Raw genomic sequence first — 22,966 nt, 5'->3', positions numbered from 1 at the left:
CATTCATTGATTCATATTTCTGTGTAAAGTCAAACAAATGAAAAATCTGTAAGGAATGGCTGAATGAGAGACCTAAATTTAATCAACTGAGGCCGTTAAAAAATCAATTTGGTGAGTTATAGCCATTTATACCAGTCTAATGCCTTAGCATCAACCGAGTTCTAACAGAATTCTTAAGGCAACTGACTCTAAGGCAGACAAGGCAAGAACAAAATCTTTTCTGCTGCACCAGGAAGGTAGACACTACAGTAAGTACCAATAAAACCAGATGAAAGAAGAATCAGGACAATCTTAAGAAAAAACCACACAAATCTGCCTGGTTGTCATCTATCTATATATATATACACACACACACACACACACACACTAGTAAAAGCCCAGCGACCTGAACGGCGGAACAACCAGAACGACTGGTGGCTATGACACATACTGCGGCAGCTAACCAGCCTGATCCCAGCCCCAATCCTCCTCACCTCCAACCCCCCCAGCCAGCCCGGCCCCTGATGGGCCCCCAACACCCCAATTGGGGGCGGGGCTGGCCAGCCAATCACCATGGTCCCTCCCCCTCGCCAGCCCATCCTGATGGGCCCCCATAGGGGCAGACTGGCTGGACCACATCCATACACGAATTTGTGTACCAGGCCTCTAGTATAATTATAACTAAGACCATCTAAAATGGGTCTCCAATGTCAAATCACTTTGGCAGTATTATAAATTGCACAAACTCTGACCCAGGCAGGGTTCATAGGTCATATATTGTTTTTGCTTGGTACCATTATCTTGTGAAGCGGACTAACAGAAACCTGGGGACTTGGCATTTTTAATTCTGTCCACCACTGCAGTGTAACTATAAATTCTATATCACTTCTTCCGTAATTTAATTCATAAGGCCATGAAATATATTTGTATAAAAACTTCCTATAAGTCTCAAGGGACATTTAGGCTAAAGGCTTAAATCATTTTAAAAAAACACATATTAAATATTCTTCACATTCAATAATAGTCCTTTATTTAAACTAAAGACTATTTTTAAAAAACATACTTTTTCAGATGTAAGACCTGCATTTGACCCATTTCCTTCAAATGTTGTTTTCTTTCTTCTTCAACTTCTTTTAGTTCTTCATTTCTTTTTCTTAACGTAAGATTATCCTGCAGCCATCTTTCTTGTATCTAAATGTAAATATTAAACCAGTTAAAAATGATCAAGTTACCAACATGTGATTCATAACAGGCAACTGCTGGCAGGTAGTACTAATTCTGCCTTATTTAGAATTGTGTTAAACTCAATAGAGGGAGAATAAGCCAGGGTGAAGGAATCTACAACCTGGACTAACCTGGATTGACATATAAACCAGAACAGAAATTTACACAATGAAATAACAACTGTAACTAATTAAATATTTTATACCTGTACCCCATTGGATCATCTTGCATAGGAACCCCACAATAAAAAATCTGATTGAAAAAAAAATCACAAGCTAGCAATACTACTATTAATGTCCCCCCTCAATTTTTTTTGCCTACTTGTATTTTTTTCCTATGTGCCAATACTGTTAGATTCTATTTTTTTAAATATATTTCTTTATTGATTTCAGAGAGGGAAGAGGGAAAGATAGAAACATCAATGATGAGAATCATTGATCGGCTGCCTCCTGCACGCCCCCTACTGGGAATCGAGCCCACAACCCAGGCATGTGCCCTTGGCCAGAATTGAACCTGGAATCCTTCAGTCCCCAGGCTGACGCTCTAGCCACTGAGCCAAACTGGCTAGGGCTAGATTCTATTAAGTATGTCAGATAAGATCTTTACCTTCAAGCTAACAAATAATAAATCATACAAGGCAGTAAGAAGTGCCACAAAAATAGTAAATATTTACTTGATGAGACTTCCATGGCAATTGAATTGAACTGAAAATTTAAAAGTTGGCTGTTCTTATTGAGCAGTTTTGTCCTGAAAGAGACCTAATCACTTAGCAGGAGCAGCAGTAGCAGCAATGCCAACACAATTATTTCAGTAGGTTTCCCAGTGATTACAAGGGACTATATTGTGAGATAAACATTATAAGTTGATTCTTTGAAATTTAGAGAAAAAAATATCCTGTAGAAACAATGTTGGTTTGCACCATAAAAGCCTGAATATAGAAAACTCATCACAAGTTCAAAGTCAATACTTCTCAAAGAGGGAGCTAGGTTCCTCCGTCAGTGACCCTGGCTGCTGAGATAAACTCAAGAGTCATGTGGGAAGTGGGAGGGAGAGGCAGATCTTTGGCAATATCTCGTTAACCAATAATAACAGCACAGAGTCACCAGGGAAAATGAATTTGGAGGTGGGAGAGAAGCATGGAAGGATTTTTCTCTCATGTTTAGTGTTCATATCCAACCCTGCCCATCTATAAATCACTATTTTGTGTGTTTTTCCCCCAACTGTCATCAGTTTTCCTGGTAATCATAATATCCTATCTAATAATAGAGAAACATGGTAATTAACTGTAACTTTGCTACCCTTCCCATTGGCAAATCAGGGGGATGCAAATTAACTGCCAACCAAGATGGTGGCCGGCAGCCAGGCAGCTGAAGCGAACAGGAGGCTTGCTTGCTCCAGTGATGGAGGAAGCCAAGGTTCCCCGCCTGCCGCTGCCGGCCTCTGAACTGCACTCTAAGAAACAATGTTGCAATTATAGAAGGTAAATAAACCCCAGAAACCTGCTTTCAGCCGTCAGAGCTGGAGCGAGCAGGATCACAACAGTGTTACAATTATAGAACCCAAACAAACGCAGATACCTGCTTTCAGCAGCTGAGGTCTCAGAGCTAGAGCCGAGCCTCAGAGCTAAAGCCGGCTCTAAGCTCCAGTGACAGCCATAGAAGGTAAATAAATTCCAGAATAAAAAAAAAAAAGAAAAAAAGGAGAGGTTGGGAGCTTCAGTCATCCGCCAGCCTGAAAATGGCCCTCAGCCCCTCACCCAGACTGGCCAGTCACCCCAGTGGGGAACCCCACCCTGAAGGGGGTGTGACCAGCTGCAAACAGCCATCATCCCCTCATCCAGGCTGGCCAGGCACCCCAGCGGGACCCCCACCCTGATCTAGGACACCCTTCAGGGAAAACCAGCCGGCCCCCACCCGTGCACCAGGCCTCCATCCTATATAGTAAAAGGGTAATATGCAAACTGACCCTAACAGCAGAAAGACTGGGAATGACTGGTCACTATGACACACACTGACCACCAGGGGGCAGACACTCAATGCAGGAGCTGCCCTCTGGTGGTCAGGTCGCTCTCATATGGGAGGAGCTCTGCTCAGCCACAAGCCAGGCTGATCGCTGCCAGTACAGTGGTGGTGGTGGGAGCCTCTCCTGCCTCCTCAGCAGCGCTAAGGATGTCCGACTGCAGTTTAGGTTTGCTCCCCGCTGGCAAGTGGACATTCCCCGAGGGATGCCAGAGGGATGTCTGATTGCCATCTTAGGCCCAATCCCCCGGGGAGCGGGCCTAAGCCAGCAGGTGGTCATCCCCTGAGGGGTCCCAGACTGTGAGAGGGCACAGGCCGGGCTGAGGGACCCCCTTTCCCCCCAGTGCACAAATTTTTGTGCACCGGGCCTCTAGTAAATATATACTTATCTATTACAGGTATTATAAGCAGTTAAAAGTGACTACCATGATACGGTTGTAACTGTCCTTTTGCTGCCAAGGCAACTTAATGCACCACTGCAGCTGCTGTGACACTCCAAGATTCTTCCATGGGAGACTATCTGTGTACTTTTTCCTTATTAGGAACAAGAGACTATGCTATTGGTTTCTTTTATCTAGTATTACATAACACTGGAATTGGCTTTCAATACTGCATAAAATAACTTCATTTTTAAAAAATTGATATTCTCTACTATATGGATCTATTGAAACATAAAAGTTTTAAAAAATGTTATTGGTATAAGTCAGTGGTCAGCAAACCGTGGCTCGTGAGCCACATGCGGCTCTTTGGCCCCTTGAGTGTGGCTCTTCCACAAAATACCACGTGCGGGCGCGCACGTACAGTGCGATTGAAACTTCGTGGCCTGTGTGCAGAAGTTGGTTTTCGGCCTGGGCGAGTCTATTTTGAAGAAGTGGCATTAGAAGAAGTGGGGGTACATTCGCTGAGGTTGACCCCTCAGATTGAGGATGTTTTTAGCAAAGGCCAGCTTGGGAGTACCCTAATTAAGTTAATAACAATGTACCTACCTATATAGTTTAAGTTTAAAAAATTTGGCTCTCAAAAGAAATTTCAATTGTTGTACTGTTGATATTTGGCTCTGTTGACTAATGAGTTTGCCGACCACTGGTATAAGTGATACCATTAAGACACAAGCAAAGAAGACTTACTTTCTGTGTATCAATATCTTGCCTCATGATTCCCATATCGGTACTTATCTTTTCTTTGTGTTTCTCGCTTTCACTTAGTTGAGCTATTACTTTATTAAGTTCAGTTTCTTTTTGCTATAAAAAAGAAAAATTTTTTTAATTGTTTAAGTATTACATGTCTCCTTTTCCCCCGGCTGACCCCCCCACCACACTCCCACCTCCAGGACAAACCCCCACTTCCCCAGTGTCCGTGTCCATTGGTTTTGCTAATATGCTTCCATACAAGTCCTTTGATTGATCTCTTATCTCCCGGCCCCCACACTTTCTCTCTGAGGTTGGACGGAGAAAATTTCTTTAAGCACAAGAAATAAAACTATAAATAAATAAGATTTAAGTTTTAAATTACCTTCTTATATTCGTCTTTCCCATCTTGAATATAATTCTCAATGTTTTTCACATAGCCGTGAATATTTTTAACCTTCTCTTTGATATCATTCATCTGTAGAAAAAGTTATTAAACACATTGATTGAGGACCAGTGCATTTAAGATTTATTTCCAAGGAAATACTAGGTGTACCAGTTAATAATGAGGATTTTTTTGAATAGATGGAGTTACACATATGTTGATATATATGCGATTTGATATGTATGCTATTTTGTTGTATTGACAGCAAGCTTCAAAACTTCTATGTCAAATTTGCTGAAGGTGTTAACATCATAGATATTTTTACACTTAAACATGAGCATTTGTGGGAAGTTTTAATTCATTATTTTGAAGAAAAAGTTATTGTATACTTCGGGAAGATTATGGTGAACATGCTGCATCTCAAGATACTTGTGAACGCTGATTTAAACGCTTTAAAAGTGATGATTTTGATGTGATAAAGAACGTCCAGGTCAACCGAAAAAGTTTGAAGACCAACAATTACAAGCATTATTGGATGAAGACGCGTGTAAAACTCAAAAACAACTTGCAGAAAGATTAAACGTTGCTCAGCAAATAATTTCCAATCGTTTACAAGCAATGGGAAAGATCTTAAAGGAAGGAAAATGGGTGCCATATCAACTGAACAAAAGACAAGTGGAAAACCGAAAAGTCATCAGTAAATGTTGCTTCAACGGCATGAAAGAAAGTCTATCTTGCATCGAATTGTGACTGGCGATGGAAAGTGGATTTATTTTGAGAATCCCAAATGCACAAAATCATGGGCTGATCCAGGTCAACTATCAACATCGACTGCAAGGCCAAATCGCTTCTGAATGAAGACAATGCTCTGCATTTGGTGGGATCAGGAAGGTGTGGTATATTATGAGCTTCTAAAACCAGGTGAAACCATTAATACTGATCGCTACTGACAACAAATAATCAATTTGAACCACGCTTTGATCGTGAAATGACCAGAATTGGCCAGAAGACACAGCAAAGTAATTTTGTTTCATCATGACACACCATCACACACTTCAAAACCAGTTAAAGACATGTTAAAAGATCTTGCCTGGGAAGTATTAACCCACCCGCTGTATTCACCAGAACTTGCTCCTTCAGATTACCACTTGTTCCTATCGATGGCACACGGACTTTCTGAGCAGCACTTCAAAACGTACAAAGAAGTGGAAAATTGGATGTCTGAATGGTTTGCCTCAAAACCAGAAAAGTTCTATTGGGACAGTTTCCAAAAATTCACCTGAAAGATGGGGGAAATGTGTAGCTAGAGATGGACATTACTTTGAATGAAGCACTTTTGATGTTTCTCTTTAAATTATTGTGTTTTCTTTGATTACAAAATCTGCATTTTTAACCGGTACACCTCGTATATTAAGGTAACAAAAACTTAATAGGAGAGCACAGTGAAACATTGGCTTGAAAGTTAGGAGCTTTGGGTTCTAGTTTTCATCACCAGCACATTTTATTATCTCAGATAATTCCCTTTATCACGTATGGAATTGGATTAAATAGTCTTACTTCTCAGCTTCTATGATAGATCAAGAAACTAGTTACAAGTTTAATCCTTATTTTAACAAGAATTTTAAATATCAAGATTATGTCACAAATCTGAAAATACTATTTATCTTGTATTTTTAATTTCATGGGAAATAATGTCCAATATGGTGCTCTGAACATAATGTTTAATATATATATATATATTGGTAAGTAAATATAGAAAGGAAATATTACTTTATCCTGTGTTATTTTGTGGCTTGTATTTTTTTTGAAGATTAATTCTTCTTTCTCCTGCTGGAACTTTTCCAGTGTTATTTCCAAAGGGCTTATCTGCTCTTTAGCATCCTAAAAACAAAAAACATTCCATTATCTTATTTTAGGGTCAGACTTTACAGTCATACAAGCACTCTCCTATGTGCCAGGCTTTAAAAAGAAACTCATTTGCCTCTTTTAACAACCCTATGAGGAAGTACCATTATTTTCATCCCATATTTCAGATGAGTAAATAGCCATAGAAATGACTTGTCCAGGATCACAACAGCCAGTAAATAAAGGAGAAAGGAGTCAAATCCCATCCAGCGCGAGAGTCTCTGTGAGCCACTATGCTATACTGCTACAGCCATTGTCTTGATTCTTAAACTACACCATGTACTCCCAATTATATGAACGACTGGCTTCAGGTATAAGTTTTTAGGAGTCTGCAGGGGCTCATGCCAACTGTGTCACCAAAAAAATGGCAAAGTTCATTCACTCCAGGTTTCTCTCTTACAGACAGGAATATGATTGTAAAGGACACATTTGTCCTTAAGCTTACTTTGCTAAGTAAGATTAAGTAGATTTTTTATGGTAACAAAAGTGTACTGTACACACTGATATCAGTGATGTATCCACACCTATTTTGGAAGGAAAAGGGCTTTCAAGTAACAAACTAGTTTACTAATCAAAAGTCTGCATTATTTGGCCTTGTAACATATCTACAGCATAATTATATGATAACCCCTGTTAAAAAACAATGATCCTTAAGCATTTTAAGATCCTGAAATATATAATGAATCCACAAAAGTAGAAATGACTATGTAGTATTACTTCAACACAGGTGTATTTTATCATATTGGGAAGTAGTATGGTGTAGTGCAGTGATGGCAAACCTATGACACGCGTGTCAGAGGTGACACGCGAACTCATTTTTTTGGTTGATTTTTCTTTGTTAAATGGCATTTAAATATATAAAATAAATATCAAAAATATAAGTCTTTGTTTTACTATGGTTGCAAATATCAAAAAATTTCTATATGTGACTTGGCACCAGAGTTAAGTTAGGGTTTTTCAAAATGCTGACACGCCAAGCTCAAAAGGTTTGCCATCACTGGTGGGAAGTCAAATGTCTTTGATGTCTGTAGACCTAACATCTGAAATTAACCTGCCTCTTACTAGCTCCATGAACATGGGTAAGTTATGGGAAATCTAAAAGTCTCAATTTCTTTTTCTATAATAGGGGATTTAGTCACATATCTCAACAGGGTTACTTAGACCTAAATGGCTTATTTTCAAATTACTTTATAAACACTAAAAAATTATATAAATGTATGGTAGTACTATTTGATATACTATAAGCCTCTGATAATTTGTAATCCAAAATACTTAAGAAACACAGTAACTATAGATTCAATGATATATATATATATATATATATATATATATATATATATATATATTGTTTTTAAATATATTTTTTTATTGACTTCAGAGAGGAAGGGAGAGGAAGAGTGAGATAGAAACATCAGTGATGAGAAGGAATCACTGATTGGCTGCCACCCGCAACCCAGGCATGTGCCCTTGGCTGGAATCGAACCTGGGGCCCTTCGGTCCGCAGGCTGATGCTCTATCCACTGAGCCAAACTAGGCAGGGCTCAATAATATATTTAGTGCTGAATGTGTATAATTATAAAAACCTAAATGAGATTGTTGTTTCTAAAACTGTTTAAAAACTTAATTGGTTGGGTTTTAGATTTTATTAATCAAGATGAGGGATTCCAAATGGGTTCCATTTCATGTGACAAATCAATTCCACATGTTCACTGTTTGGGGAAGAATTCCAAGACTAAATTCTCGAATCAAATAGAGAAAGTGCTATGACTAAGGCAGTGTTGGCCGTGGATACAGAATTAAGACGAACTTCACATGGAGGAATACTTACATGGAGTTAGTTACCCACCACCTGACCACCTTCAATAACAAGACATTCTCTACTAAGTTAACCAGGCAGCCAATTCTTCCTTATTATGACCAAAATTCTTCTTCCAGACATCTTTAGTACTATGAGTACAAGTTCTGTCACCCAGGAGCCACACAAAGAATTATTATACCATTTTCATTTTATCTTCACAATATCCATAATTCTAGCCGCTATACCAATAAAGAACATTTCATACATTTGAAGTAATTAAACACATACAAATGTTCTTACCTTTATCTCTCTGTATAAGGACTGAACTTCAGTGGATAATTCCACAGTCTGCTCCTCCAGTTGCTGACGACGTTGTAAATTAGTGGATATCTGAAGTTTCTCTGATTTAAGTTCATTTGTTACACCTCTTAGGTGTTGAATCTGTTCCTGCTGGTCCTGTATAAGCTTACGATTCAATTCAATCTTACTGGAAACTGCACAAAAACATATGGACATAGTGATTAATGTAAGAGTATAGAAAATGCTCTGAGCAGCATCCTTCCAGTGTTATAGGTCTATGGAATTCACAAAGGCAAGTTTCTACGGGTCCCACCCACAGCAACAAAAGTGCCACTAGAACCATCCAGCCCCCAAACCATCTTTCTGTCCCCTCCTGGCCACTCACAGGGCAGGTATGATTGAGAAAGAGTACAGCTCACTCGATACTCATCATTCAAAATCTGTTGTACAAACCAAGGAAACAGAAGTGATACTTCTGAAAAAAGTGAATATACTGTGGATTGGAAGGAGGAAAGACAGTTCTTATCCACATAACAGGTGTAAAATTTAGGTGAAAAGCAAAAGCTGGGAATGTTGATGTCTTTAATGGGAATATGAGGAAATGGGCTATATTACCTGTATCTAATTTGTGTTGTTTTTCTTGTTTTTCTTGGTTTACTTGTTGAAGAGTTCTATCTAAGTCTAGTCCTTGTAGCTTAGCTGCTTGTTGTGCAATTTTTCTTTCAACATCTTTAAGTTCCATCTTAAGAATAAAACAAAGTTATTTCTTTTAAGAAATTTACTGCAATTTACAACTGCTTTCATATATAATTTGAACAAAATTTGATAGTAGGAAATACAATTAATTTTAAATAATTTCAATGATATAAACAAAAGGCAGCAGATTGAAAATGGAAACAAACAGGACTATTTTTCATAATCCTATATAATAAAAGGCTAATATGCAAATTGTCCCCTTGACCATGAGTTCGACCATGGGATGGATGGGGCTGGCCGGCCAACTGCCCATGGCCTCTCCCTGCTGGCCGGCAGACTCCACCTATGCACGAATTTGTGCACTGGGCCTCTAGTTTATAAATAATTCAGAATGGGGAACTCTAACCATGATGTGTACCTGAACACCAGCTACTGTTTTTAACACTCTCACACTTCACATTCAAACCACCATGAAATACGTTTTTTGCTGCCTCGCTATAAGTTTTTTGTAGTTTTAACTACAATCAGCATACCTGAAATCTCTCCATAATTGTAACATCTGTGAGACACACTTTGGCACTTTCTTCTTCAGGCATTATTGTACCCAAGAGTGTTTCCTGTTCTTCTATGTCATTCTTCAGGCGCTGTATATCTCTATTGACATTCTGCAGTTTGTTTCTTAATTCTGGTATTTCCTTCTCTTTCAAATCAATTATGCTTTGCCTTAACAGAAAACACACAATTAAAAATAAGCTATCTGCCGAAACCGGTTTGGCTCAGTGGATAGAGCATCGGCTTGCGGACTGAAAGGTCCCAGGTTCGATTCCGGTCAAGGGCATGTACCTTGGTTGCGGGCACATCCCCAGTGGGAGGTGTGCAGGAGGCAGGTTGATCGATGTTTCTCTCCCATCGATGTTTCTAACTATCTATCTCTCTCCCTTCCTCTCTGTAAAAAATCAATAAAATATATTTTAAAAAAAATAAGCTATCTAATGTTTTCTCATCGTGAGATTGAGGTTATGTATTTTTTGGCAATAATATAAAAGTGGTATCACGTATCCTTCTCAGGGCATCATATCGATGGGTACATGTCAGTATGTCTTATTACTGGAGATGTTAAGATGGTGTTAGCCAGATCCATCCATTGTAAAGTTATTATTTTCCTTTTTGTAGTTAATACTTAGGAGATACACTGATTGAGACTGTGTAAATATCCTGTTTCTCCTCAAACTTCTGCCCATTGATTTTACTATCCATTGCTAGATGTTGCTTGCAACAATTATTACTGTGCTGTTTGTCAAACAGATATTCTACAAATTAACCGATCACACAAGTATCAAGGCCATAAAAGACAAAGACTGAAGAACTGTTACAGACCACAGGAGCCTAAGGAGAAATAAGAACTACATGCAATGTGGAATCCAGGTTTGGATCCTGAAACAAAAAAGGACATTAATGGAAAGACTGCTGAAATTCAAATATGGTAATTTAGGTAACAGCATTATGCCAATGTTAATTATGGTTACATAAATTCTGATCATCACGAGAAGCTAGGTGAAGGGTATATGTAAATTCTCTGTACTATTTTTGTAATTTTACTATAAGTCTAAAATCTTTTTCAAAATAAAAGGTTTAAAAAAATGATGAAAAGAAGGAAAGCAACCCACCACTCAGCCAAATGCTACATGAGTTTTAGGTACAAAAGCTGTCAGTCCAGCCTACTGTTGCTTCTCTAGCTAATATGGCAGGTACTAGCCCCACATATATATTATTTTTTTCACTCTCATTATTTTATTAAACACTTTTATGGTTTAATAGAGAAGAAGTGTAGACACAATTCACACTGACAACTATGGGTTACGAAAGTTACAATACACAAAGAATTATGAAACTACAACATTGAATAAGGTAGGCACCAGGCACATTACTCTGAAAATGGGACCTGTGATGGCTAGAGCCCCAAAATATAACACAATGTTGATTTCTGCTATTTATAGTATTCAGTATGACACAGAACTAAGCTCAAATTTCCTTGACATGGAATTTCTATCAACTTTAAATTTTATCTTTTATTTGATCTTTTTCTTCTCAAGATACTGCCTTACTCCTCTTCCTTTTCATTCTCAAACTACTGCCTTTGTCTCCTATCACATTCTCTCTATAGCCAGCAATAATCTGGTTTCACCTTGATAATTATATTATTTACTGCTGCAAAACAAAACAGCCCAAAATTTAGCAGCTTAAAATGACAGCACTTATTTCTCACAGTAAGATAATCAGGAGCAGATATCTGGATACTTCTGATTTGGGTTTCTTGTTGAAGTTGCACTCAAGCTGAAGGCCAGGGCTGCAGTCACTCAAGAAGTGACTGCTAGAGAATATGCTTCCAAATAGTACCCTCACTCATGTGGTTGTTCAAAGGCCTTAAGTCCTCACCAAGTGGGTCCCTGCTCTGCTCACCACATGACAACTGGCTTTCCCGAGATCCAGATGATCCAGGAGAGAAAAAAGGAGAGCAGGAAGCTTGAGTGCCTTATATAACCTAGTCCTAGAAGGGACATGTCATCACTTCTGTCATATTTTCTTGGTCACACAGACCAATCCTGGAACAAGATTGTGAAAGCCAGGATCATTGGGGGCCATCATGGTGGCTGGCTACCACAAAGCACATCTTAAACCTTTCCTGCTTTTCCTGAAATTCCTCTTTGGTTTTCCAGGACAACAGACCCTCTTGGTTTTTCTGCTTCCAGAGTTTTCGTGTGTTTTTTTTTCACTCTCATCTATTCAATACATTAACATTAGATCAATTTTCCTAAAACACACTGTTGATTAAATCCCTCAGAATGACTCCTCATCACCTATCAGAGACAGCTATAACTAGACCTGAACATAATCTAGTCCCATCTTCCCAATTTATGGGAATCAATTCCTATAAATAACTCCCTAAACTCCAGATAATGCTTCTATTGCAGAACAGGTCATGCTCTCCATCCTTTTATACACCATGTTCTCAATTCCCTCTCCCCTTTCCTTTTCTTAACTGAGTTTAACCAGTTTCCCTGTGGTTTACATTCTCCCTCCTACCTTGTTCTCTAAATCCTATTCTCATTCTGTAGTCCACTGGCTTCTCTCTTCTTAAATAATGCATTTGTTTGAACTAACTAAGCACTTTATCTAACTCTAAAGCTTGTTTCCTTTCTTGGGGCATCAGCTCCTTGAGGGTCATGTCATTGGTTTCTCTGACCAGCTCTGTGCTCTGTTCTGGGAGACAAGGCAATCATCACATACTTTCTGATTTGATTTACAAATAGACTATCATTTGAATTTCTTGCACAAGCAAGGGAAAAACGAACACTAGAAATCATCTAGGATTCATTCCTTTTTAGAGTGGGAAAGACATACTATAGTTTCTTACATTTTATTGATTTTTAGAGAGACCAGGAGAGAGGGGAAGAAACATCAATGTGACAGTGAAACATCAATCGGCTGCCTCCTGCACGATCCCTGCCAGGGATTGAGCCTGCAACCCAGGCATGTGCCCTGAACGGGAATCAAACCAGCAACCTTTCGGTGCAAGGGATGACACCCAACCAACTGAGCCACACCAGCCAGGGCCGTAATACAGTTTAAAATTTGCTGGGAGAGCTTTTCAGTAATTTAATTCTTTTGCTGGGTTTAGAAAGTTAAATATCAGCAAACAGTTCTAAATCTGTCAAAATTTCTGCCCTCAAGCCAAATCTGAGGAATTAAATTAACACACAGACACAGATTATATCTGTCTGCCCTGTAGCTAGATTAAGAAGCAAATTTACCTTTAGAAGAAAACAAAAAAGGAAACAAAATCATTGTTTCTTCTTGTCATGTAACTAACATGAGACGGGGCATACTGGCTTAGGATCCTGACTTCAACTTTTATTCATTCAAGACACGCTACCGAGGCGCTACCACATGCCAGGCACTAGGCCAGTACCTTTTACAGGGCTGCTGCTGCTGCTACATGTACGTAATGGTAAACCCCTAGTCTCACCTCATGGGCACAAGCCCCAGCATTTCATCACGCCGCTTCTCTTTTTTCTTTAGCTCTGATTCTGTTGACTTGAGTTTATCTGGAGCCAGCCGCAGCTTAGACTGCAAATCACTGATGACTTCTTGTAATTCAGCTTCTGTCTGAAAAACTCTCTGACAGACGGGGCAGCAGGACTGGCTTTCATCCGTCAGCTGAGTGATGAATTGGGAGTACACGGCCGTGGCTCCAGCCAGCATGGCTGTTTTAAGAAAATAAGTGTTTCCCGTCAGGACAAAATATAGTTTTGTCAATATGGTTACATCCTCCTCTGTAAATATATGATTTTTCTTCTTGCTTTATAAACACATTAAAAATTTTTAAATTCTGATATTTAAATATTCCTACAAATTTTTCAATTTCTTCTTGAAAACCTCTATCTAAATCACTTTCAAAATTCTGGCTCCCACAATACATTCAGATTTGTCTTTTGGATAACACATAAAAGTACAATAAATTTTAGAGCTTATTATGTTCCAGGAACTGTTCTAAGTTTTATACCTATAATCTCATTTACTCCTCCCTAACGGCCTAGGTCAGTGGTCGGCAAACTCATTAGTCAACAGAGCCAAATATCAACAGTACTTCTTCAAAATAGACTCGCCCAGGCCGAAAACCGACTTCTGTGCATGGGCCATGAAGTTTCAATTGCACTGTACATGAGCCTACACGTGATATTTTGTGGAAGAGCCACACTCAAGGGGCCAAAGAGCCGCATGTGGCTCACGAGCCACAGTTTGCCAACCATGGGCCTAGGTGGTAGGTAATTATGTCCTCAGACGATGAATCTGAAGTAGAGGAAGATTCAATAATTTGCATAAAGTCACACAGCAAGTTAAGTTATAAAACCAGGACCAAAACTTAAGCCAACTGGATCCAGAACCAAGTTTTTAAATCTCCCATCCTTAGTTACCTGTCAATGAAAATTCATGTGTCACAGTGACTTGATAATATAAAGCAGGTAACTTACCTCGTTGTTTTGAAGATTTTTCAATTTCTTCTTTAAGCCTGCCTAAATCACTTTCAAAATCCTGGCTACCACAAACATCAAACAGCTTGTCTTCATAACTGGATAACTGCTCTTCCCTCCTTTTTAGCTCAATATTTATATGATTTTTATTTTGCTCAGCTGAAGCTAGTTCCTTGCTATAAAATAAGAAAAATATGAATTACAATTTTAGAACATGAGGAATTAGTTTGAAAAGTTTGAATAGGTATAAGACAAATTCTGCCAACAAATATTACAAAGTTTGCTACGGCCAAGTACTTTTTTTAGAAGTCCAGGCAATAGTCACTTCCACCTGAACTCTCCCACTCGGATACTGACTCACTTGCCATCAGTAGTCATGGGCCCGGTCCCAGAAAAATGTGTAATATCGGCGAAATTCTGCCTGGTTTCTGGGAATTCATGGCCTCAGATCTCAGCTTAAGAGCCTTTGCAAGGAGAATGTGCTTGCTGGATCTATTGGAGGAAGGGAAGCGGGGCGAACATCCTAATTCCCTTTGGGCCCATTCACAATATTACTTCCCTTCCTTTCCTGTAAACTTTTCCTTTGTCCCCTCTTTATTGTTACCATCTACTTAAGATCATTCATTTCTTCTCATTCATCAAAGACTTTGCTCACTAGTACAATTTATCTCCACTCCAACTCTTAAATTTCACCCTAGTCAATCTCCATGCTCATACAGATTAGGGTTTTTTAATTTGCAGGTTGTGAGGCAAATCATATAATCAATTCAATGCATCATCTCAGCATATTTTAACAAAATGAAACAACAGAATATATCGGAGTAGACTGTATATAGGTAGGACAGGTACTATTTTGAGAAATCTGTTTCAGATAAACGTGTGAGTGCACACCTGCTCCATCTTGATACTTCCCAGTGTTTTCTATAGCAGCTGCACCATTTTGCATTCCCACCAACAGTGCCCAAGGGTTCCAATTTCTCAACATTCTTACCAACACCTGTTATTTTCTACGTTTTTGATATTGGACATCCTAACCAGTGTGAAGTGATGTGGGCTTTTTTGTTGTTGTTGCTGATTTCAGAGAGGGAGGGAGAGGGAGAGAAAGATAGAAACAGCAATGATGAGAGAGAATCATTGATTGGCTGCTTCCTGCACACCCCCTACTGGGGACTGAGCCAGCAACCTGGGCATGTGACCATGACCGGAGTTAAACCCGGGACCCTTCAGTCCGCAGGCCGACACTATCCACTGAGCAAACCGGCTAGGGCTGAAGTGATATGATTTTAATCTGGATTTCCCTGATGACTAGTGATGTTGGGCATCTTTTCACATGTTCATTGGCCATTTGTATATCTTCTTTGGAGAATTATCTATTCAAGTCCTTTGCCCATTTTTTTTTTTAATCCTCACCTGAAGTCATTTTTCTATTGATTTTTTGAGAGTGGAAGAGAGAGGGAAAGACAGAAAGAAATATCGATGCGAGAGAAACACATCGATTTGTTGCTTCCCACATATGCCCTAGGGCCCAGGCGGGGTGAACCCAGGACCCTTTGGTCAGCAGGCCAACGCTCTATCCATTGAGCCAAACTGGCTAGGGCTTTTGCCCATTTTTAAAATCCAGTTATTTTGTTGTTGTTGAGTAGTAGGAGTTTATATATTCTGGATATTAACCCCTTATCAGATACACGATTTGCAAACATTTTCTCCCATTTTATAGGCTGCCTTTTCCCTCTGTTTAATGTTTCTTTTGCTGTGTAGAAGTTTTAAAGCTTGATGTAACCTCATTTGTCTATTTTGCTTTTGTTGTCATATTCAAGAAATGATTGCCATTTCAATATAATAAAGCTTTTCCTCTAAGTTTCCTTCTAGGTGTTTTATAGTTTCAGGTCTCACTTTTTTTATAAAGGAGACTTTTAATCCTCTCAGTTAATTCTACAAACTTTCAAGGAACAAGAGATCCCAAATCACTGTTACCATTTTACTTAACTCATAAAATGTAGAACCAAAATCAATTAATAAGACTTACCTTTTCATGACAAATTATTTTAGAACAATTAAAAATTAAAGCAAGAAATAAGATATTTCTATTACATTTCTATTACTTACTTTAATTTGGCAAGCCTGTCCCTGGTCTGATTAATTTCTCTTGATTTACTATGAAGCCAGTCTTCAAGTTGTTTTTTGTTGGGAAAATACCCTAATAATGAATTTAATTCATCACTGTGCCTAGATTTTATTTTTCTGATTTGTTCATCTTTGTCAGCCTATTAAAAAATATTTTAAAAATAAAGCTCAGTATCTCCACATTATGTCAAGAACAAATATACATTTTAGATTGGTTAAAGTTCTAGGCTTAGAAAGTAAAATTATAAAAATGTAAGAAGAGAATATATAATTTCCTAAAGTCTAAGAGTGGGGATGACCTTTCTAAGCCATAAGAGAAAAGAGTAACAAGTCTGATAATATAAAAATTAAAACTTCTTCATAAGATATAAAATTTAACAGCAATGTACGTATTTACTAGTATGTATACACCTCTGTATTAGTTTCTTGTAATTAGAAAATAGTTTTTAAACTTGAAAGTCTATTTTTATAGTATTAAGCTCAGTTAGCCCCTAAAATATAAAGCCAATAACGACTAACTTCTTCATAATAAGATAAACTATTTAAAATACCAAAAATTATCCTATATAATAAAAGCCTAATATGCTAAGTGTCCGACCAATCGACAAGTCGCTATGATGTGCACTGACCATCAGGGAGCAGAAGCTCCGACTGGTAGGTTAGCTTGCCGGTGGGGTCTGGCTGATTGGGACTTGGCGAGAGGGCCAGACACGCCCTGGAGCCCTCCCACAGCCCCTTCTGGGCCCCAATCTAGGCGGGACTGGGCAAGATGGGCTGGACACACTCTGGAGCCCTTCTGCAGTCCCTCCCTGGCCGGCACCAATCACGATTGGGTGAGACGGGCCAGAAACACCCTGCAGCCCTCCCATGGTTCCTCCCCAACCCCGATCATGCATCACTGGGGTCCCTTGGCCTGGCCTGTGCCCTCTCACAATCCGGGACCCTTGGGGGATGTCCTCAGGCCAAGCTGAGGGATCCCACCTCTAGTAATTAAAATAAAAAGAAAAGTCATACTTTGTCTTTGGTCAGCATCTCCATCTGGGTGCGTGTTGCTGTATGATGGTTTAACTGCTCCATCTCCTGGTCCAATTTACGCAGGGTCCTGTCTAGGTCTGTTTTCTCATTCTGAAGACTTATTACTTCTGTTTTTAGAGTTTCTACATTACTGTTTTTCTCAGCCTTGCTTAGCTCATGTTCCTTATCAATAATAAAAACAAACACAGAGGTTTATATAGTTTGTGTTAAAATAGTGACAAAGTGTATTAGAAATCAACTACTCACTGCAACAGAAATAAAAAAAACATAAGGAATAAAATTTTTAAGGAAAAAATCTTATAAAATTACCTTATTATCTTATAATACTAGAGAATTATTAAATAAATCTGGAAGAGTCAAACAAGGGTGGGAGAATAAGAATTAATGCAAAGTTAAGAGAAATTTGTCTAAGAATATAGTTTCATGACTCTTCAGACAATACCTAAGTATTTATCAAGTACCCATGTAACTCACTACATTTCCTGCCACATAGAAACTCTAAAAACAGTGTAACGCTATTCCTTAAAAATGCCACCCCTTTACAACATGACAATCTATAATAATAAAAGCATAATATGCTAATTAGACCCGATGTCCTTCCTTCCGGACAAAGCTGCAGCAGGTTGGGGCCGCCGCAAAGGCAGCAGAGGCCCCTGGCCATGGCAGTGGTGGGCGGGGGCCAGGGCCAAGGCCCTTGCATGAATTTAGTGCATCGGGCTTCTAGTATTGTGATAAAATGCTAAACTGACAAAATGTACACTAGATGTTAAATTAGGAAGCAAAAAGCAGTGTTTAATTACATTATCAAAGTAGGATCTGAGAGGGGGAATTCCCAGCTTTAGGATGTTTACTTTGGTGGTGGGGATGTAAATGAAGAAAATAGAAAGAAGGAAGAAAATTTGGAAATTCATGAAAACAATAGGTGGGCTAAGAAAGATTCCACCATAGAAAAAGTGGTAGTATGGCAAAAAATTTATAAGATCTACAGTGTATGGAACCTAGAGGAAAAATACTTGTTTCTTTTTTAACTTAAGTAAATGGTTCTTAACCAAGGTACTCATAAGAATAGCCTTGTTTTGTTCTGAATGCACATTTCCATGCTCTACTCTAGAGAGTTTGATTTGGAAGGTCTGAAGGTCTAAGCATAAGTACTTTTTAAAAACTTCCTAGGTGATTCTAATTTTTAATCCACTGGATTCTAGAACCAAAGAGTTAACTGATTAAGATATTTAGATGAATTCATTTTACATGAAATTGTTAGACAAGATAGATATTTTAATTAACATGTCATAATCTTAGAATTAACAACAGAAAAAAACACTTCAAACTGCAAGATTCTAAATGTCTTACACCTTAAAATTATTTTGTCTTACAGCTTTTGTGAGTTCCTGGTCCAGTTCATGAATCCTGTCAGAAGATCCTTCCAATTGTTGTAATTCGTACTTCACATTTTTCAGCTCATTCTGCTTCTTACTTAGAATTTCTGATTTCAACTCAATTATTCTTCCCAGTCCAATTTTCTTATCCCTTATCTCATCTATCTGTTTTTGTTTCAGAGTTTCTTTTTCTGCAAAGTCATTCTAAATACATATAAGAAAAAGTATTAACAATTTTTTCACTCCATAATTCATTAAGTGACAGTTTCCTCATTATCAAAGTAACACATGTACACTAAGGAAAATATTAAAAAGTTTAAAAATATGGAATGGCTAGCACCCACAGACAATCATTTTTAACTCTGAGCAAACCTTTTCTTTACTTTTTCTGGTAAAAGAAAAAAATATTACTTAAAATCAAATAAAAAATATAGGTCTGCATTTCTTCATATTTTTAGCCTTATCCACATTTAAAAATTTGCTCCCATAAAAGTTTCTTCTACCTTGTATCAGATTCTATCCCTCCCGGAGCTGCGCGCTCGGTCCCAAAATATAAGAAAGTAAGGTCTATCCAAAAATTAAAACAACTAAAGATTTGGACACAAACAAAAGAAAATAACAATATTTACCATCAGTTGGCTAGCAGTTTCTTCTTCCTTTTCTTGTCTCTCTCTTACAAGTTTGTGAAAATTTTTAATCTGTCTTTCACTGAATGGTCCATGCTCAAAGCCATCCAATTCTAACTGTGATGCCAAAGACTGAATTAATGAATCTCTAGCTCGAATATTTTCTTGATGGCGATCTGCTTGTTGCTGTAGACGACCTTTATTATTATTAATATGTTTTTATTAATTTCAGAGAGAAAGGGAGAAGAGATAGAATCGTCAATGATGAGAGAGAATTATTGATCAGCTGCCTCCTGCACCCCCCCCCCACCCCGCCCGGGATTAAGCCCACAACCCGGGCATGTGCCCTGACCAGTAATCGAACCGTGACCTCCTGGTTCATGGGTCAACGCTCAACCATTGAGACACATGGACTGAGCTGTAGATGTAATTCTTTTTTTAGCTGATTTTTAAAAAATTGAGATAATCATACATTAACATGTAGTTGTAAAAAAAATACAGCAAGATCTCTTATATTCTGTACCCTGTTTCCCCAAATAGTAACTATGATATTGTAATATAATTAGAAATACACATTTGGTCTTTGTCCCTGGTTCCTGGCACTGATCTCCTAAAACTCTTAGAATTTCGGATAGAATGTCTTTGTTTGGTTGTTGTTGTTAATCCTTAGGATATTTTTTCCACTGATTTTTAGAGAGTGGAAGGGGAGAGAAAGAGAGAAACATCGATGTAAGAGAGACACATCAGTTGGTTGCCTCCAGCATGTGCTCCGACAAAGAAAGGCCTGGGGATCAAATCAGAGACCTTTCTGTGAATGGGCCAATGGTCTAACTATTGAGCAACACCAGCCAGGGCAAGAGAGGAGTGTCTTTTGTTATTCATTACTAGGGGCCCAGTGCATGAAGATTCGTGCACGGAGGGTGGGGGAAGGGTGGGTCCCTCAGCCCGATTTGCACCCTCTCCAACCTGGGACCCTCAGAGAAGCCGTCTCAAATCTGGGAGTTTCTGTCTGTCTTTGCAATCATATGAGCGAATTGTCTGAGACCCCAACCCAGTTTGGTTTGCTGCTCACAGAATTATAGAGGCATTTTTTTTTCTTTGCTTCATTGGTGGAGATTTCCTGGAAGTTTTAGTATATCTTCCCTTTAATTTTTCCTAGACACTCTGATTTCACTTATGTCTCTCACCTTTGCTTTCCCTCCATCCCCCACTGCAACAGTAACTTGCTCCAGGCTCACTTTGCTCTAGTGCAGTTGTTCTCAACCTTGGCTGCACATTAGAATCACCTGGGAATCTTTTCAAAATCCTGATTTCTGGGCCTCATCCTCCGGAAATTCTGTTTCTTGTTACTAAAAGGTGGTAGCCCCCCCCCCATAACAAAGAAACAGAATTTCTGGAGGATGAGGCCCAGAAATCAGGATTTTGAAAAGATTCCCAGGTGATTCTAATGTGCAGCCAAGGTTGAGAACCACTGCTCTAGTGTCTAGGTCCTTGACTCTAGGACAGCCGTGGGCAAACTACGGCCCGTGGGCCAGATCCAGCCCGTTTGAAATGAATAAAACTAAAAAAAAAAAAGACCGTACCCTTTTATGTAATGATGTTTACTTTGAATTTATATTAGTTCACACAAACACTCCATCCATGCTTTTGTTCCGGCCCTCTGGTCTAGTTTAAGAACCCATTGTGGCCCCTGAGTCAAAAAGTTTGCCCACCCCTGCTCTAGGAGATCCGTCTGCCACCAGAACTACGATTCCCAGCATTCCTGGTGCTCCCCGAGTTCTGGGCTTCTGCTTCTGGTCCTGGGGCTGCCACCAGAACTACTATTCCCAGAATTCCTGGTGCTCCTCGCACTCTTGGTTTTCCCTTCCTGCTCTGTCTCCATCCCACAGCCTCCCACTCTGCCAAGTCCTCCAAGCTGCCAGCTCTCCCTCTCTGCTCTCTGGCGGCTTGGGGAGCCAAGTTCCCCAAGCTGCTCCACTCTCCGCCGGATCTCCCTCTCTGCTCTCAGCGACCAAGGGAGCCACGCCCCCCCAAGCCTCTGACTCTCCTGCTCTGCTCTCTGCTAGGCGGCTTTGGGGGAGCGACCAAGGGAGCCACATCCCCCCAAGCCTCCAGCTCTCTCACTCTGCTCTCCACCTGTGTATGCAAATTAACCCTCCATCTTTGTCAGGTTAATTTGCATGCTTACGCCTGATTGGCTGGTGGGCATCACGGAGGTACGGCCAACTTACATGTTTCTCTTTTATTATTATTCATTATAAGTCTCTTTCTACCACACCGTAGTTTATTCTAATGAAGTGACTCCTGGAGGGTGAGACCTGGTTATCAGAGGAGCCTACTATGTGATTAGAGAATAGGAATTTTCAGTACTCTCCTCCCCAACTCTAGGGAGAAGTTGAAGATTCAGTACAATCATCAATGGTCAATAATTTAATCAATAATGATTACATAATGGAACTCCCATAAAACCCCTAAACAAGGAGCTTCAGAGCTTCCAGGTTGGTGAACACATGGAAGTGCTTAGAAAGTGCAATGCCCCTTCCCCATACCTTGCTCTATACATCTGTTCCATTTGGTTGTTTCTGAGCTGTATTCTTTATAATAAACTAGAAATTGTGTTTCCCTGAGTTCTATGAGCTATTATAGAAAATTATTGAATTTGAGGAAGGGGTATAGAAATGTCTGATGTATAGCCAGTGGTCAGAAGAACAGGTGACAGACAACCTGGACTTGGCAACGGCCATTGGAAATGGAAGGCAGTCTCACAGGACTGAGCCCTCAATCTGTGGGGTCTGTGCTAATTCCAGACAGTTAGTGTCAGAACTAAATTAAATTACAGGACACCCAGTTGCCAAGAATCGGAAAATTGCTTGGTGTGGAAAAATGCACTCACCTGGTATTAGAATTATTTTAAGCAGAAAACTGTGTAACATTTTAGTAACATTTTGCAAAACTATAAAGTAAATCCTCACTTAAAGTCATGGATAGATTCTGCAACTTTAATTGAAATGACATATAATGAAACCAAATTTACCATAGACTACTTGATATAGACAAGACTTAAGTTCCTATGCCCCTCAAAAACATTATAGTAAAAGTTATTCGAAGGACCTGCTGTAGTGTCATTATCAAACAGGATACAGACACTGATACAATCCTTCAAACTTATTCAGATTTCCCAGTTTTACTTGTATTCATTTGTATGTGTGTTTATTAAATTCTATATATTTGTATCACCTGTACTGCTCATATCTACCACAACAGACAAGATACCGAACAGTTTCAATACCACAAGAATCCCTTTTGTTGCTTTTATAACTATACCCACAGTAACTTTTTT

General features: G+C 39.1%; 1 protein-coding gene across 7 annotated transcripts in view; it reads right to left on the bottom strand.

Moving 5' to 3' along the window:
• RAD50 (RAD50 double strand break repair protein) overlaps nt 1–22,966 on the bottom strand; it is a 71,587-nt gene that overhangs the window by 18,684 nt on the left and 29,937 nt on the right. For all 7 annotated transcript variants that reach the window (XR_002832005.1, XR_002832004.1, XM_023763782.1 and 4 more), the window contains 13 exons: nt 19,630–19,823; nt 18,998–19,204; nt 17,604–17,786; nt 16,572–16,729; nt 14,466–14,641; nt 13,460–13,697; nt 9,966–10,155; nt 9,352–9,478; nt 8,737–8,930; nt 6,504–6,614; nt 4,734–4,826; nt 4,349–4,462; nt 1,043–1,170 (listed from right to left, as the gene is read on the bottom strand). Coding sequence is in view for 5 of the 7 variants with exons in the window: in XM_023763782.1 (XP_023619550.1) it covers nt 1,043–1,170; nt 4,349–4,462; nt 4,734–4,826; nt 6,504–6,614; nt 8,737–8,930; nt 9,352–9,478; nt 9,966–10,155; nt 13,460–13,697; nt 14,466–14,641; nt 16,572–16,729; nt 17,604–17,786; nt 18,998–19,204; nt 19,630–19,823 (2,113 nt within the window). In the remaining 2 variants the exon portion in view is untranslated. The remainder of the gene's footprint in view (nt 1–1,042; nt 1,171–4,348; nt 4,463–4,733; nt 4,827–6,503; nt 6,615–8,736; nt 8,931–9,351; nt 9,479–9,965; nt 10,156–13,459; nt 13,698–14,465; nt 14,642–16,571; nt 16,730–17,603; nt 17,787–18,997; nt 19,205–19,629; nt 19,824–22,966) is intronic.

This window comes from Myotis lucifugus, unplaced genomic scaffold (assembly GCF_000147115.1).
Source record: "Myotis lucifugus unplaced genomic scaffold, Myoluc2.0 scaffold_300, whole genome shotgun sequence".
NCBI lineage: Eukaryota > Metazoa > Chordata > Mammalia > Chiroptera > Vespertilionidae > Myotis > Myotis lucifugus.
The sequence above is the reverse complement of the archived record's forward strand: the minus strand, read 5'-3'. Positions and strand labels throughout refer to the sequence as shown.